This window comes from Lutra lutra, chromosome X, assembly GCF_902655055.1.
Source record: "Lutra lutra chromosome X, mLutLut1.2, whole genome shotgun sequence".
Classification (NCBI taxonomy): domain Eukaryota; kingdom Metazoa; phylum Chordata; class Mammalia; order Carnivora; family Mustelidae; genus Lutra; species Lutra lutra.
The window spans coordinates 27528264-27545423 of record NC_062296.1 but is presented as its reverse complement, the minus strand read 5'-3'; the positions used below and the strand labels follow the sequence as shown (position 1 = coordinate 27545423).

The window sequence follows — 17160 nt, the reverse complement described above, 5'->3', positions numbered from 1 at the left end:
ACCAAAGGGAAAAAAGAAAAGAAAAAAAAAGAATTAGGCTGTCAGATACTATTTAATACATGAAAACTAACCAGGAGCACCTGACTGGCTCAGCTGGTGGAGCTTGAGACTCTTGGTTGTGGGGCTGTAAGTCTGAGGCCCATGCTGGGCATAGAGATTATTTAAAAAGAAAATCTTTTTTTTTTAAAGATTTTTATTTATTTAATTGACAGAGAGAGATCACAAGCAGGCAGAGAGACAGGCAGAGAGAGAGGAAGGGAAACAGGCTCCCTGCTGAGCAGAAAGCCCGATTCGGGACTCGATCCCAGGATCCCGGGATCATGACCTGAGCCGAAGGCAGAGCTTAACCCACTGAGCCACCAAGGTGCCCAAAAAGAAAATCTTAAAAAAAAAAAGAAACCTAAACAAAACTGTATTGGTATATTCATTTTTTTAAAATCCCTGTGGGAACAGACTAGAAAGCCCACAAATAAACCCATGCATATATGGGCAATTAATCTATGACAAAGTACTAATGAATATACAGTAAGAACAGCCTCTTTATTAAATGGTGCCAGGAGAACTAGACAGCCACATACAGAAGAATGGCCCTGAGCCACTATCTTAAACCATACACATAAATTAACTCAAAATGGACTAAAGACTTGAAAACAAAAATTTACCTAGAAGAAAACATAGGCAGTTAGCTCCCTCACCTCCTCGTGGGAGTTGTGCAATGGTTTTCACATTTTTTTTTTTTTTTTTTTTAAAGATTTTATTTATTTGTCAGAGAGAGGGAGAGAGAGCAAGCACAGGCAGACAGAATGGCAGGCAGAGGCAGAGGGAGAAGCAGGCTCCCTGATGAGCAAGGAGCCCGATGTGGGACTCGATCCCAGGACGCTGGGATCATGACCTGAGCCGAAGGCAGCCGCTCAACCAACCGAGCCACCCAGGCGTCCCAGGTTTTCACATTTTTTTAAAAAAGATTTTATTTATCTGTTTGAGAGAGTGAGCGAGAGAGACAGCACAAATGGGGTAAGTGGTAGAGGGAAGGGGAGAAGCAGACTCTCCTGCTGAGCAGGGAGCCTGACGCAGGGCTCGAGCCCAAGACCCTGGGATCATGACCTGAACCGGAAGGCAGATGTTTAACTGACTGAGCCACCCAGGTGCCCTGGTTTTTAGATTTCCTGGAAAGAACAAAGGTAACAGGGGCACCTGTGTGGCTTGGTGGGTTAAGCGTCTGCCTTCGGCTCAGGTCATGATCTTGGCATCCTGGGATTGAGCCCCATAACAGAATCTCCACTCAGTGGGGAGCCTGCTTCCCCCCCACCCCCGCCTGCCTCTCTGCCTGCTTGTGAGCTCTGTCAAATAAATAAATAAAAACTTAAAAAAAAAAAAAGAACAAAGGTAACAGGGGCACATGGGTGGCTCCGTCAGTTAAGCATCCAACTCTTGATTTTGGCTCAGGTCATGATCCCAGAGTTGTGAGACCAAGTCTGCTTTGAGCTCCGTGCTGAGTGTGAAGCCTACTTAAGATTCTCGCTCTTCCTCTGCCCCCCCAACCTCCACCTCACGCACACATGCTCTCTCAAAAAAAAAAAAAAAAGCAGAGGCTCTGAATAGATGTTTTCCAAAAACATATAAATGGGTAACCAGTAAATGTAAAAATGTTCAATATTACTAATCATCAGGGAAATGTAAATCAAAATAAAAAATCGAGGGGCACCTGGGTGGCTCAGTGGGTTAAGCCTTTGCCTCCAGATCAGGTCATGATCTCAGGGTCCTGGGATCAAGCCCCGCATCAGGCTCTCTGCTCAGCAGGGAGTCTGGTTCCTCCTCTCTCTGTGCCTGCCTCTCTGCCTACTTGTGATCTCTCTGTCAAATAAATAAAATCTTTTTAAAAAAAAAAAATCAATAACACCTCACCTGTTAGAATGGCCATACTTGAAAAGACAAGAAATAACAAGTGTTGGTGATGATGTGGGAGAGGGAACCCTTGCACACTGTAGGTGGGAATGTAAATTGGTGCAGCCACTATGGAAAACAGTATGGAGCTTCCTTAAAAACTAAAAATAAAACAACCATATGATCCAGCAATTCCACTTCTGGGTATTTATCCAAAGAAAACAAAAACACTAACTTGAAGATATATGTACTCCCATGTTCACTGCACATTACTTACAATAACCAAGACATGAAAACAACCCAAATGTCTATGGAAGGATGTAGAGATGAGGAAAATGTAGTACAGGAGAAGGTACCAACATGGTGGAGTAGGAAATTCCTGAGCTCACCTCCTTCCATAGACACACCAAAACCTACCACTACATACAGAACTGTCTCTGAGAATGAACTGAAGACTAGCAGAACAGATCATATGCAACTAAGGATATAAAGAAAAAGCCACACTGACAAAGGTAGAAGAAGAGACACAGTCTGGTTAGGACCCACATCCTCGGCATGGCGACCAGCAGCAGAAGGGATATCATAACTGTAGAGTCCCTCACTGAGAAATAAGAGATCTCTGTTCCACATCAGCCTCCATAGCCTGAGGGACCTGTACCAGAAAGACAAGCACCCATAATATCTGGCGTTGAACACAAGTGGGGTTTATGTCTGGGAGAGCCAAAGGACAGTGGGAAACAGACTTCCCTCTTAAAGGGCACGCCAGTGCAGAGGCATTAGTTTGAAAAGCACCTAGGTTAGAGGTGAAGGAGAGATCCAAAGAGACTAAGTTTAGGGTGTGTGTGGAGGAGCAGGGATCTGTCTGAACATTCTCCAGAGAAAAGCATTGGTGGGCCCCATTTTCTTTTAACTTCCCTTACATCTAGCTGGTCCAGCGCTGGCAGGTGCCATTTCTGACGCTCTCCATCTCCTGTGCTAGCAGTACTGGCACAGCCCAGCAGACTCACCCCACCCGACCCACCTTCCCGGGGCCTGGCACTCCTCTCTAGCAGCTCCGTACCCATCATACCCAGCAGGAATCCTCAGCCAGGACCAGACCTTCCACCCAAGGGCTCCTGCCCTGGAGGCCCAATCCGACACGCTAGAGTGCCTGCATCAGTTGCAGCTGGACCTTGCAGCCAGCTGCACTGAAAGCCTGCCCTATTCAGCAGTGTTCATACCTCTCACAAGCAAGCCTTACAGCCAGCTGTGTCAAGAGCTGACCCCACACACCAGCATGCCCACAACAGTCGCAACCAGGCCTGTCAATCAGACAGGCCAGAAGCCTGCCCCACTCACCAGCATCCACAAAGAGGTCACAGCCAGGCCTAGCAGACAGCTGCACCAGGAAACAGCCCCACATACCAGTCTATACCAGTCTACACAAATTATGACCAGCCATAAGAGAGGGCACATGGCCCTACGTAGGAGACACTCCTGGGCTACCTGGCTTGGGTGACCAGGGGGGTTTGTGCTACTGAGCCCCACAGACACCTTTGGCTAAAGGCTCTCCTCCAAGTCTGGGACAACAGCTAATCTACCTAAAACAGGAACAAACACTGTGACGCAAATGAGACAAGACAGTATGTTCCAAGTGGAAGAAGACGACAAAACCTCAGAAAAAGAACTAAACAAGACGCAGATCTACCAGATGGAATTCAAACTAATGGCCATAAAGTTGCTCCCTGAACTCTATGGAAGAGTGGACGAGCACAACAAGAACTTCAACAAAGAGACAGAAAATATTTTTTAAATCAATCAGAGCCAAAGAACACAATAACTGAAATGAAAAATAGAGGGCATCAACGGCAGATTACAGGATGCAGAAGAACAGATTAACAATCTGGAAGACAGGATAGTAGAAACCACTGAATTCGAACAGCAAAAAGCAAAAAAACTGAATAAAATGAGGTTAAGTTTAAGGGACCTCTGGGGTAATATCAAGTGTACTAATAGTCGTACTATAGGGATCCCAGAAGGAGAAGAGAGAGAAAAGGACAGAAAGCTTATGTGAAAAAATAATAGCTGAAAAATTCCCTAACCTGGGGAAGGAAACAGACATCCAAGTCTAGAAAGCAAACACCCCCAAATGAGATGAACCCAAAGAGACCAAGAATCAAAGTGTCAACAGAGATAAAGAATCTTAAAAGCAGTAAAAGGAAAACAACTAGTTGCATACCAGGGAACCCTAAATCTATAAGCTGGTTTTTCAGCAGAAACTTTATAGGTCAGAAGAGAACAGCATGATATACACGAAGTGCTAAAAGGAAAAAACTTACAAGCAAGATTATTCTACACAGCAAGGTTATCTCTCAGAAGCGAAAGAGAAACAAGGAGTTTCTCAGATAATCATAAGCTAAAGGAGCTCATCAATACCAAACCAGCCTTACAAGAAATATTAAAGGGACTTAATTTTAAGTATAAAAGACAAATCATAACTACCAACTAAGAAAATTATAAAAGGAGGGGCACCTGGCTGGCTCAGTCAGTGGAGTACCTGACTCTTGATCTTGGGGTTGTGAGTTTGAGCTCCATGTTGGGTGTAGAGATTATTTAAGAATAAATTCTTTAGGGGCACCTGGGTGGCTCAGTGGATTAAGCCTCTGCCTTCGGCTCAGGTCATGATCCCAGAGTCTTGGGATCAAGCCCCGCATTGGGCTCTCTGCTCCGCAGGGAGCCTGCCTCCACCTCTCTCTCTGCCTGTCTCTCTGCCTACTTGTGATCTCTGTGTGTCAAATAAATAAATAAAATCTTAAAAAAAAAAAAAAAGAATAAATTCTTTAAAAAAACGGAAAATCATGAAAGTTAAAATCTCACTGGTAAAGGTAAACATAGAGTAAAGGTAGTGAATCAACCACCCACATAGCTAGGATGAAGGTTAAAAAACAAAAGCAGCAAAATCAGACCCACAATAATTAGTCAATGGAAACATAAAATAATAAGATGTAAAATATGATTCAAAAACCTAAAACACAGTGGGGGATGTAGTGTTTTTAGAATGCATCTGAACTTCAGTGGGCATTAACTTAAAATAGTTCGCTATATACTTAAGATGTTATAGATGAACCTCATGGTAACCACTGACCAAATACCTGTAACAGATAAACAAAAAATAAAAGAATACAAACATAACACTAAGGAAAGTCACCAAATCTCAAGGGAAGAGAGCAAGAGAAGAATGGAACAGAGAAGACCTCCAAAAACAGAAAGGGTGCCTGGGTGGCTCAGCTGTTTAAGTGTCTGCCTCCGGCTCAGGTTAAGATCCCAGGATCCCGGGATCAAGTCCCACATCTGGCTCCTTGCTCAGCAGGGAGACTGCTTCTCCCTCTGCCTGCCGCTCCCCGCTTGTGTGCTCTCTCTCTGACAAATAAATCTTAAAAAAAAAAAATCAGAAAAAAAATCAACAAAATGGCAACAAGTCCATACTTATCAATAATTTTTTTATCAATAATTACTTTAAATGTAAACTAAGTGCTCCAATCAAAACACACACAGTAGCTGAACAGATTTAAAAAAAAATACCAAATACCAAAAAAAAAAACCAAAACCAAAACAATTGTTTAAAAAAAACAATATGCTGCCTATAAGAGACTCACTTCAGACAGAGACTAAAACCGAAGGGATGGAAAAAGATATCCTATGCAAATGAAAACAAAAAAAAAGCTGGGATAGCAATACTTATATCATACAAAACATTCTAGAAAACAAAGCCTGTAACAAGACATGAAGGACATTATATATGATAAAGGGATCAATCCAACAAGAGGATATAACATTTGTAAATACCTATGCACCCAACATAGGAGCGCCTTAATACATAAATCAAGTATTAACAGACATGAAGGGAGAAATTGACAGTAATACAATAATAGTAAGAGACCTTAACACCCCACTTACATGAATGGATAGATCATTCAGACAGAAAATCAATAAGGAAACAGTAGCCTTGACCAACACATTAGACCAGATAGACTTAACAGATATACACAGAACATTTTATCCAAAAACAGCAGAATACACATTCTTTTCAACTGCACATGGAATATGCTCCAGGACTGATCCCATGTTAGGCCACAAGACAAGTCCTGATAAATTTAAGAAGACTGAAACTATATCAAGCATCTTTTCAGACTACAACAGTATGAAATTAGAAATCAATTACAAGAAAACTAGAAAAACACAAACACATAAAGGCATAACAACATGGAATTAAACAACCAATGGATGGGGGTGCCTGGGTGGTAGAGTCGGTTAAATGTCTGACTCTTGGTTTCAACTCAGGTCATGATCTCAGTGTCATGAGATCAAGCCCCATGTCAGGCTCTCCACTCAGCATGGAGTCTGCTTGAGAGTCTCTCTCCCTCTCCCTCCGACCCTCCTACTTGAGGCTGGGTGGCTCTCTCTCTTAAATAAATAAATCTTTAAAAACAACCAACCAACCAATGGGTCAACGAAGAAATCAAAGAGGAAATGAAAAAGTACCTTGAGACAAATGAAAATGGAAACACAACAGTACAAAACCTATCAAATGGAGCAAAAGTTCTATGAGGGAAGTTCACAGGCCCAACTAAAGAACCAAGAAAAATCTCAAACAATCTAATATTACAGCTAAAGGAACTAGAAAAAAACAAAGCCCTAAGTTAGTAAAAGGAAGAAAATAATTAAGATCAGAGTGAAAAATAAATGTAAGAGAAACGAAAAAGACAACAGAAAAGATCAATGAAACTAAGAGTTGGGTGCGCCTGGGTGGCTCAGTCAGCAAAGCATCCGCCTTCAGCTGAGGTCATGATGCCAGGGTCCTCGGATGGAGTCCTGCATCAGGCTCCCTGCTCAGTGGGGAGCCTGCTTCTCCCTTTGCCTCTAACCCTCCCCGCCCCTGCTCATGCATGCTCTCTCTCACTTGCTCTTAAATAAGTAACTTTTAAAAAAAGAAACTAAGAGTTAGTTCTTTGAAAAGATAAAATTGATTTAAAAAAAAAAACCTTTAACTGGATTCATCAAGAAAAAAAGAGAGTGCCCATATAAATAAAATCAGAAGTGAAAGGGAAGAGTTATACCCAATACTACAGAAATAGAAAAAAACTGTAAGCAACTACTAAGAACAATTATATGCCAACAAATGGAACAACTGAGAAGAAATGGATAAATCCCTAGAAACAACAATCGTCTAAATCAGGAAGATTACAATACAGACTGATTACTATTAATGAAATTGACTCAGTAATCAAAAAATTCCCAACAAAAGAAACTCCAGGACCAGATGGTTTCACAGGTAAATTCTACCAAATATTTAATGAGTTAAGACCTGTACTTCTTAAACAATTCCAAAAAACTGAAGAACAAGTTCACTCTATGAGGCCAGCATTATCCTGATACCAAAACCAAAGACACCACAAATAAAAAAAATTACAAGACAATATTCCTGATGTATGTAGATGTAAAAATCTGCAACAAAATATTAGCAAATCAAATTTTATACTACATTAAAAAGATCATATACCATTCTAAAGTAGAAATTATTCCAGAAATGCAAGGATAATTCAATATCCACAGATCTATCAATGTGGATATACCACATTAACAAAATAAAGGATAAAAATTCTAGGATCATCTTAATAGATGCAGAAACAGCATTTGACAAAATTCAACATCCAAAGAAGATATAAACTCTCAACAGAGTGAATACAGAGAAAACATACCTTAACTTAAGAAAGGCCATTTATAACAAACCCACAGCTAATATCACACTCAACAGTAAAAAGCTGGAAGCTTTACCCTAAGATCAGGAACAAGACAAGGATGCCTATTCTCGCCACTTTTATTCAGCACACTACTGAAGTCCTAGCCACAAGAAAAATAAAGGGCATCCAAATTGGTAAAGAAGTAAAATGGTCACTATTTGCAAATGATATATATATAAGAAAACCCTACTCTACCATCCATATTGTTTGTCAATTGTACCTCAAAAAAAAAAAAAATCCCTTTGTAAGGCTAACATGTGACACGTATTCTACTATTAGGTTGAGAAAAAACAACTCAAAATAATAAAAATGTATTTGTCTTAATACTGAACCCTTCTAGGAATAGGAAATTAGTACCACCATGAATTACAATTTAAAAAGAACAATTAAGGGGCGCCTGGGTGGCTCAGTTGGTTAAGTGGCTGCCTTTGGTTCAGATCATGATCCCAGGATCCCAGGGTTCTGGGATCGAGCCCTGTGTCGGGCTCCCTGCTCAGTGGGGAGCCTGCTTCTCCCTCTACCTGCCGTTCTGACTACTTGTGCTCTCTCTCTGTTAAATAAATAAATAAAATCTTTAAAGGTAAATATCTTTTGAAAGAACAATTAATATGTTAAAATCCACTAGCAACATGTTTTAAATTGTATTTATTTATTTTTAAAAGATTTTATTTATTCATTTGACGCAGAGAGAGAAAGACATCGAGAGAGGGAACACAAGCAGGAGGAGCAGGAGAGGGAGAAGCAGGCTTCCCGCTGAGTAGGGAGCCCCATGCAGGGCTCGATCCCAGCACCCCGGGATCATGACCTGAGTCGTAAGACAGCCGCTTAATGACTGAGCCACCCAGGCGCCCCTAGCAACATGTTTTAATCGTTAGGTATGTTCAGTGTTTTTAAAATTCCAAGGGGTATGGGGCGCCTGGGTGGCTCAGTGGGTTAAAGCCGCTGCCTTCGGCTCAGGTCATGATCCCAGGGTCCTGGGATCGAGCCCCGCATCGGGCTCTCTGCTCAGCAGGGAGCCTGCTTCCCTTCCTCTCTCTCTCTGCCTGCCTCTCTGCCTACTTGTGATCTCTGTCTAATAAATAAATAAAATCTTAAAAAAAAAAAATTCCAAGGGGTAGAATGGCACAAATCACAAAAAGAAGAGAAAATGTGAGCTGTACTTAAAAGTTCATTTAACAAAAATTTTGACAACAATCTTTGGATTTAAACAAATGTTACATTTTTACAAAGTATTTTTTAATCACTTACTCTGGTTCTGGATTCTTTGGAGAAAGTCCCCATACTTCAGGAGCTCCCAGTTCTCCAATTCTTTCTCTCTCACTTAATCTCCTAGAAGATATAGGCATATAAATTATAACTCCATGGCTAAACTGTTTTCCAAATATATAATCAATTCAAAGGAGTCCAGTTAAGTCTTATTTTCCTTTTTTAAAAGTTAAATTAATAAGCTAATACTCATTATAATTTGATGTTCTTAGTACAGACTACAGACAGCCTGAGGCCAGGCCAGAAATACAGCTTAAAAAGCCATCAAGAGCATGTCTTCTGCCTCCTGTATGACATAGTTCTTAACTGCTCATTTCATCTTCTGCAATACGTGACACAAACAGTTTTATATTTAGAAATAAATTCCTTTACACACATTTATGAGAGTAAAGAGCAGTCTCTACTTTTGATTTAGTCAAACCCGTTTTCAGAAACTCAGGAATTAATACAGAAAGTAAAAATGAAGCATTAGAAATAGAAAATAAAGAGAGGTCTGAAAATGAAAGAAAAGTTTTATTTGACAAAAACTGTCCTCAAAGAGATACAGGGTTTGTTTTCTCTGTTTTCCCTTTAGTTCCTTTTTTGGAAAAGGACTATATCCTCTATCTACTCTCAGAGGACAGGAAAAATTTATGTTTGTGATTTTTAAAAAATTTTGCTCACAAAATACAGAAAGAAGGCTCAATTCCTCAAAGTTTAGCTGCTTTGATTCCATTTGTTTAAACACACACACACACACACACACACACACACACACACCAAACTCTTACAAAATAAATTGGTTTGATTGCTTGAATACACAATTTTTTACTTCTTTATTCAGGAGAAAAGATATTATAATCATGCAGAATTAGACTCAGGTCTCCCACCTGAAGAGCCTAAAAGGGTTATACTTACCACCCAACCTGGAATCCATATGCAGGGGGAAGAATGACAGGCTGTAAGAACAGTTAAGTTCTCATCCCTGCTGCTACCAGCTTCATCTGCACTGTCTTTTTTTTTAATGTTATGTTAGTCACCATACCATATTCATCTGCACTCTTAAGATAAATTATTCATCTTCTAAATGTACAAATGCAAATTTCATCCAAGAAGTTTTGACATCTTTTGATGAGGATTGTCCAGTAGGACGCTGGTTGCTTAGGAGGTAACTGTCTGAAAAATTTAATTTGGAGAGGTAGGTCTCCAACCTAACTCAGTACTATTTTTATTGTTTCTGCTTCTATTCAGGAAGCCTAATGGCTAACACTCAAGTACTATTCATTATGTTCCAGGAACTAAATCATCACAACTCTAAAAGCCTTGCTTGGCGCCAACTTTATCCCTTTTTAAATGTTTACAAAATAAAGCTCAGAGAAGTTCAGAAACTTGCTCAAGGTCACACAACCATCAGGCAGCAAAGCCTGGTTTCAAACTCAAGGCAGTCCAATTCTGGAGCCTGTCCTCTTCATCACTATCCTTTATTCCCATTCTAGGAAAAAAAGATTTATGGGGACATCTTCCAGCTTTGGAATCCTAACCTGCCCCTCAATGCCTGTGATACTCTTAAATTTCTTTTCTAACACAGGGGATATGTAGGGGCGCCTGGATGGCTCAGGTGGTTAAGCCTCTGCCTTCTTCTCAGGTCATGATCCCAGGGTCCTGGGATGGAGCTCCTTGCTCAGAGGGGAGCCTGCTTCTCCCTCTCCCTCTGCCTGCTGCTCCTCCTCCCTCTGCTTGTACTCTCTCTCTCTGTCAAATAAATAAATATTTTTTAAAGAAAGAAAAGATTTTTAAAAATCTTAAAAAAAAGATTTTATTTATTTGACAGAGAGAGATCACACGTAGGCAGAAAGGCAGGCAGAGAGAGAGGGGGGAAGCAGGCTCTCCACGGAGCAAGGAGCCAGATGTGGGGCTCGATCCCAGAACTCTGAAATCATGACCTGAGCAGAAGGCAGAGGCTCAACCCACTGAGCCACCCAGGCGCCCCAATAAATAAAATCTTTAAAAAAAAAAAAGAGAGAGAGAGAGAGAGGACATGTAAAGCCCCTAGTACAGTGCCTGATAGAATTTAACACTCAAGCATTAGATATTAAAACTTAGATGGCAATAATTATAACCCTTTTCCTTTCTCCTCCTTAAACTACCCACTTTTCCACTCCAATATTCATTCCCGAGAGCGAATATCATTTTTCACAGTTGAATTAAGACCATTTAACAAGGCCTTTTTTCAACGTAGCTTAATCAACAGTTTGGCAGATCACTTTTCCCGCGCTCAATCATCTGGTCTCAGAAGGTTTTCTCCCCTCGGATTTAAACTCTTCCTCTCCAGCCTTCCCGACTCGCCCCAAAACATTTCCACCGTGCACATCCTGTGACCTCAAATCCGTCCGATCATTCAGCAAGCAACGGTGGCACGCCTACCAAATGCTAGGCACTGCTAATTTTGTGATCAATAAAATACGTCTCTTCTTGGCCACGAGCTCAACCGAGTGCGAAATAACAGCGCGCTTCCAAATAATAAAGACACAAGCAAGCGGGTACTGTAATTCGGGCAGGTCTGAGGCTCCCGACAGAACCGCTACAAGCCAGGAGGCAGAAGTAGTAGCGGAGACACTGGAGCGCGGTAAGAAGGGGCCCGAGGACGAGCGACAACCCAAGGGAAGAAAGGGGCGGAAAAAGGCGTTTTTTTGGTGGGGGGGACTGAAGGGATGGATAGAAAGGGGCGCTGGGCAGAGGCAGAAAAGCGAAAGTCCGACCGCGAAGTCGCGTAGGCTCCCGCAAGAGGTGTGCCCGCCTCACTCACTTCTGCCGCAGGCTCTCCTCCCTCTCCTTGTCCAGAAGGCTGGGCCATGGCTTGTCGCTCCCATAGGGGCGCGAGTAGCCGCCATAATACGTGGTCGAGGAGGCTGAAGCGAAGGTGTTGCCCCGCTGCGCCGAGGGCCGCTCCCGGGAGCGGGACCGCGAGCGGGAACGGTAGGACTGGTTTCGCGAGCCCTGACCGAAGCTGCCCAGCTGATGGCTGAGACCATTCCGAGAGCAAGAGTGCGAGCGAGATCTCGAGCGCGAGCGACGGCCCCGCGGGGAGCGGGCGGATCGGCTGGGCTTAGGGCTTCTGGACGAACTGCGACGCTTCCCCCCGGAGCCCGAGGCCGACCCCTCAGGGCTGCGCGAACCCGACACAGGGGCCATCGCGGCCGCTGGGTCCCCTAAGCCGCTAGAGAAGGGGGCGCTCTCGCGAGCCTAGGAAGATCTCGGTCGGTTCGCGTCTCTAAGCCGCCGTCGCGCCACCGCCCGAACCCCAGGAAACCTTGGTAACAGTTCCGGGTACGTCGGCAAATCCCTTCCCCCGACCTAGGTGGTCCTGCCCACGGGACGGGGATGTGTGTATCGGTATAAAGAAGTCCGTGGAGCAACCGGATCCACTCATCCTTCCGGTCCCGAGTGAGGCTGCTCAAATCTCAACTGGTTTTAGAGAGCGTGTCTTTTATCCTCGAGTTGAAATACCTGAAGAGAAGGGCGATAGGCTACAGGAGACATTTCACTGAGCGGCCTTGTGAATAACAAAGTCAAATATATCTATCCATCTAGATAGATAGATATAGATATATATATAGATATATCTGTGTGTAGGAGTACACCCACCTCCCCACACACAATTTTTTCTTTTTCTTTTCTTTTTTAAAGATTTTTATTTATTTGAGAGAGCGCACTAGCACGAGCGGGTGGGGGGGAACGGGGGTATGCAGAGGCAGAGGAAAAAGCAGGCTCCCCGCTGAGCAAGGAGCTGGAGGTGGGGCTCTAACCCAGGACCTGGGGATCATGATCTGAGCCGAGGCAGTCGCTTAAGGGAGCCACCCAGGCGTCCCCACAGTTTTTTCTTTCTACTCTCAAACAAAATAAGGAGGGTTTATCGAAATTGGCGGTGAGCTATATGATGTCTAAGCCCCATTTTGCTCAGTTAGCTTAGAGGGCACAAATTCTTTGTTAATAATTTGAGCCAGTTAAGTTCGCAGCGGAGAGAAAACTGCTTATTTATTCCCCAGAAATTCATCACCACTAATATGCACCAGCAAAAGGAATTTGTAACCCCCTTCTTGTCCAGCCCCTTAGACTAGTCCTATCATACGCTAGCTCAGCAATACATGGTTAATGGTTATCTATTCTGTTCATTTTATACTACTTTTATTTTATTTTTTAAAGATTTTATTATTTGACAGAGAGACACACAGTGAGAGAGGGAACACAAGCAGGGGGAGTGGGAGAGGGAGAAGCAGGCTTCCCACTGAGCAGGGAGTCCCATGTGGGGCTGGATTCCAGGACCCTGGGATCAGGACCTGAGCCTAAGGTAGCTGCTTAAGGACTGAGCCACCCAGGTGCCCCTTATACCGCTTTTAAATGAAAGAACATTCAAACACTAATTCTATTGACTTTAATTTTTTTAAGATTTTATTTATTTATTTGACAGACAGAGATCACAAGTAGGCAGAGAGGCAGGCAGAGAGAGAGGAAGGGAAGCAGGCTCCCTGCCGAGCAGAGAGCCCGATGCGGGACTCGATCCCAGGACCCCGAGATCATGACCTGAGCCGAAGGCAGCGGCTCAACTCACTGAGCCACCCAGGCGCCCCTTGACTTTAATTTTTGAAGGTACAATGAATGTGCTACGGAAATTCAGAATCCAGTCTACTAGTAGCTAGATGGCCTTTTGGGCCTTTCCTTGTAAGAAGTAACTAATCAGACCATGAAAACTAATGCCGCCAATTATTGGAAATCTCCTTTTTTAGAATTTACGGGAAAGATGCTAACAGAATGTAAATAGGAAAAGCAGACCGCACTACTGGATATCTTCTATGTAAAAACAATTGATGATGGGATGAGGGCCAAGGACTGAATTGAGTAGGAGAAATTATATGATTTGGGATGGGGATTTGCAGAAATTTCTAATAAGAAATTAATTAATCTAATTACCTAATTTAATTAATTGATTAAATTAATCTAATAAATAATCTAATAAGTTTTGGATGGGGGCGCCTGGGTGACTCAGTCAGTTAAGCATCTGCCTTCAGCTGAAGTCATGATCCCGGTGTCCTGTGATCAGCCACGCTTCTAGCTCCCTGCACAGTGGAGAGCTGTTTCTCCTTCTCGTTTGCCAGTATCTCTGCTTGTGTTCTCTCTCCCTCTGTCAAATAAATAAATAAATAAAATCTTTAAAAAAAAAAAGAAGGAAGTTTTGGATGGAAAACCTACACCTAACTTTTGTGACACCAGGCTGCACACTTTCACACCTACTGCCCACAAAAGCCAGCTTGGCAACAGCACTTGGTATACCTGCCCAATGGTTGGTAGGCATGCACTTTAGTTCCAATGACAAAACCCATACCCCAGCACCTCTGGTCGGGATGATACTAAAAAATAACAAAAAAGTTTAAAAAGATAACCCATTTAGGGCGCCTGGGTGGCTCAGTGGGTTAAGCCACTGCCTTCGGCTCAGGTCATGATCTCAGGGTTCTGGGATCGAGTCCCACATCGGGCTCTCTGCTCCGCAGGGACCCTGCTTCCTCCTCTCTCTCTCTGCCTGCCTCTCTGCCTACTTGTGATCTCTGTCTGTCAAATAAATAAATAAAATCTAAAAAAAAAAGATAACCCATTTAGCGTGAAGTGTGAAGCCATCTGGTCCTGGACTTTTGTTCATTGGGAGTTTTTTGACTAGGGATTCAATTTCATTATTAGTAATTGGCCTGTTCAGATTGTCTATTTATTCATGATTCAGTCTTGGAAGATTGTATGTTTCTAGGAATTTATACATTTCTTCCAGATTGTGCAATCTGTTGACATATAATTTTTTGCAGTACTCTCTTACAGTCCTTTGTGTTTCTGTGGTGTCACTGGTAAGTTCACTTTCATTTCTGATTTGATTCACCTGAATCCCCTCTCTTTTTTTCTCGTTGAGTCTGGCTAAAGGTTTATCAATTTTGTTTATCTTTTCAAAGAACCAGCTCTTGATTTCACTGCCTTTCCTATTGCTGTTTTAGTCTCTATTTCATTTAATTCTGCTCTGATCTTTATTTCTTTCCTTCTATTAACTTCAGGCTTTGTTCTTATTCTAGTTCCTTTAGGTACAGGCCTGTTTATTTGAGGTTTTGTTCCTTGAGGTAGGTTTGTATTGCTATAAACTTCCCTCTTAGAACTTCCTTTGCTATGTTCCAAAGTTATCTATCTATCTATCTGACAGAGACAGCACAAATGGGGAGTGGCCGGCAGAGGCAGAGGGAGAAGCAGGCTCCGCACCGAGCAGGGAGCCCAATGCGAGGCTCCATCCCAAGACCCCAGGACCACAGCCCGAGCAAAGGCAGATGCTTAACCAACTGAGCTACCCAGGCACCCCTTTATTTCTTAATTTTTCCTTTTTTTCCCCAAAGATTTTTAATGTTATTTTTTCATTCAAAGTATTTTTTATTTCCTTTGACCATGCTTTTGCCCTAAAGAAAGTTCCTACAGATGCCTGCCCCTCCAGCACATACCCTAAAATTTGTCAATAAATCTTCACATAAGGCACAGGTGCTTTTCAAACTGTTGCCTCTGTGCTGGGTCTGGGTTTAGGCACCAGGCCTTTAGTAGTAGAGCCTCAGTTTTCTACAGCCCTCTCACTCCCCTGGAGTTATGGCCCTCTGATTTTCAAAGCCAGACATTACATCGGTTCTCTTCCTGGTTCAGGTCCCTAGGGCTGGAGGTGCCCGGATGATGGAGGAGCTCTGCACCTGTGATAGCCTCCCACTTGTGGGTCATTGTCCTGGGGGTGTGGGTCCTGAGCACACTACATCTCTGTCCCTCCTTCCCTTCTTGATGCCGCTTTTTATATCTTTAGATGAGCAAAAGTTGATCGTCTGGCCTTCGGGTTGTTCTCAGAGAGCATAACTCTCTATGTAATTGCAGCCTTGCTGTGTCAGTGAGGGGAGCTGAGTTTAGGATGTCCCTATTCTGCCATGTGGATTCCCCATCCAGGGCACACATTTTTAATTCTAATGAAGTCCAAGTTCTCAGTTCTTCTTTCATGGATCGTGCTGTTGGCGGTGTATTTTTTTTTTTTTTAAGATTTATATGTTTATTTCAGAAAGAGAGACGGAGAGGGAGAGTCCGGGGCTTCGGGGGTGGAGGGGCAGTGGGAGAGGGAGAGAGAAACTTTAGCAGACTCCTCACGCTGAGCATGGAGACCCCTGTTGGTGTTGAATTTAGAAATCCTTTGCCAGGGGCATCTAGGTGGCTCAGCTGGGTGAGGTCGGACTCTTGGTTTCGGCTCAGGTCATGATCCCAGTCTCCTGGGATCGAGCCCCGCATAGGGCTTCTTGTTCATCGGTGAGCCAGCTTCTCCTTCTCCCAATCCCATGCTTGTGTTCCCTCTCTCGTTGTGTCTCTCTCTGTCAAATAAAAAAAATAAAATATTTAGAAATAAATAACTAAATTTTACATTTCAATTGCTCATTGCTGGTATACAGGAAAGTGATTGACCTTTGCATAGTAGCCTGTGCCCTGCAATTTTGCTATATAACCATTTATGCATTCCAGGAAGATTTGTTTGGTTGTTTTCTTTTTTTAAGCAATTCTTTGGGAATTTCTACCTAAACAATCATGTCATCTGTGAATAAAGACTGTTTTATTTTACCTTCGCCATCCACATACCTTTTTTACTCTGTCTTATTGCATTAGCTAGGTCTTCCAGTATGATGTTTAATAGAAGTAGTAAGAGAGTACATCCCTGCTTTCTTCCTGATCGTAGTAGGGTAAAAGCATCTAATTTCTCACCACTAAATATGTTAATAACCATAGGTTTTTCATAGATGTCCTTTATCATGTTGAGGACCTTCCCTTATATTCCAAGTTTGCTAAGTGTTTTTTTTTTTCTTTTTTTTTAGGTTTTTTATTTATTTGACAGAGAGAGAGAGAGAGCACACACACAAGCAGGGAGAGAGATGGGCACAGGGAGAGGGAGAAGCAGGCTCCTTGCGGGGCAGGAAACCCAATGTGGAGCTGGATCCCAGGACCCTGGGATCATGACCTGAGCCAAAGGCAGTCGTTTAACCAACTGAGCCACTCAGGAGCTCCTTGCTGAGGGTTTTTAATATGAATTGGTGTTGGATTTTGTCAAATGCTTTTTCTACATCTGATGGTATGATTATATCAGTCTTTAGGGATTGTTGATGTGATGGATTACATTAATTGACTTTTTGGGTGTGACCTAGCCTTGCATACCAGA

General features: G+C 42.7%; 1 protein-coding gene across 2 annotated transcripts in view; it reads right to left on the bottom strand.

Annotated features, from left to right (window-relative positions):
* The window catches only part of NKAP (NFKB activating protein), a 46559-nt gene extending 34330 nt beyond the window's left edge, over positions 1-12229 (bottom strand). Inside the window, exons 1-2 of one of the 2 annotated variants that reach the window (XR_007124759.1) lie at positions 11716-12229; positions 8913-8993 (exon numbers count right to left, since the gene is read on the bottom strand). Coding sequence is in view for 1 of the 2 variants with exons in the window: in XM_047715778.1 (XP_047571734.1) it covers positions 8913-8993; positions 11716-12101 (467 nt within the window). In the remaining variant the exon portion in view is untranslated. The remainder of the gene's footprint in view (positions 1-8912; positions 8994-11715) is intronic. The other variant, XM_047715778.1, reaches the window with a different exon arrangement.
* Positions 12230-17160: the final 4931 nt, after the last annotated feature.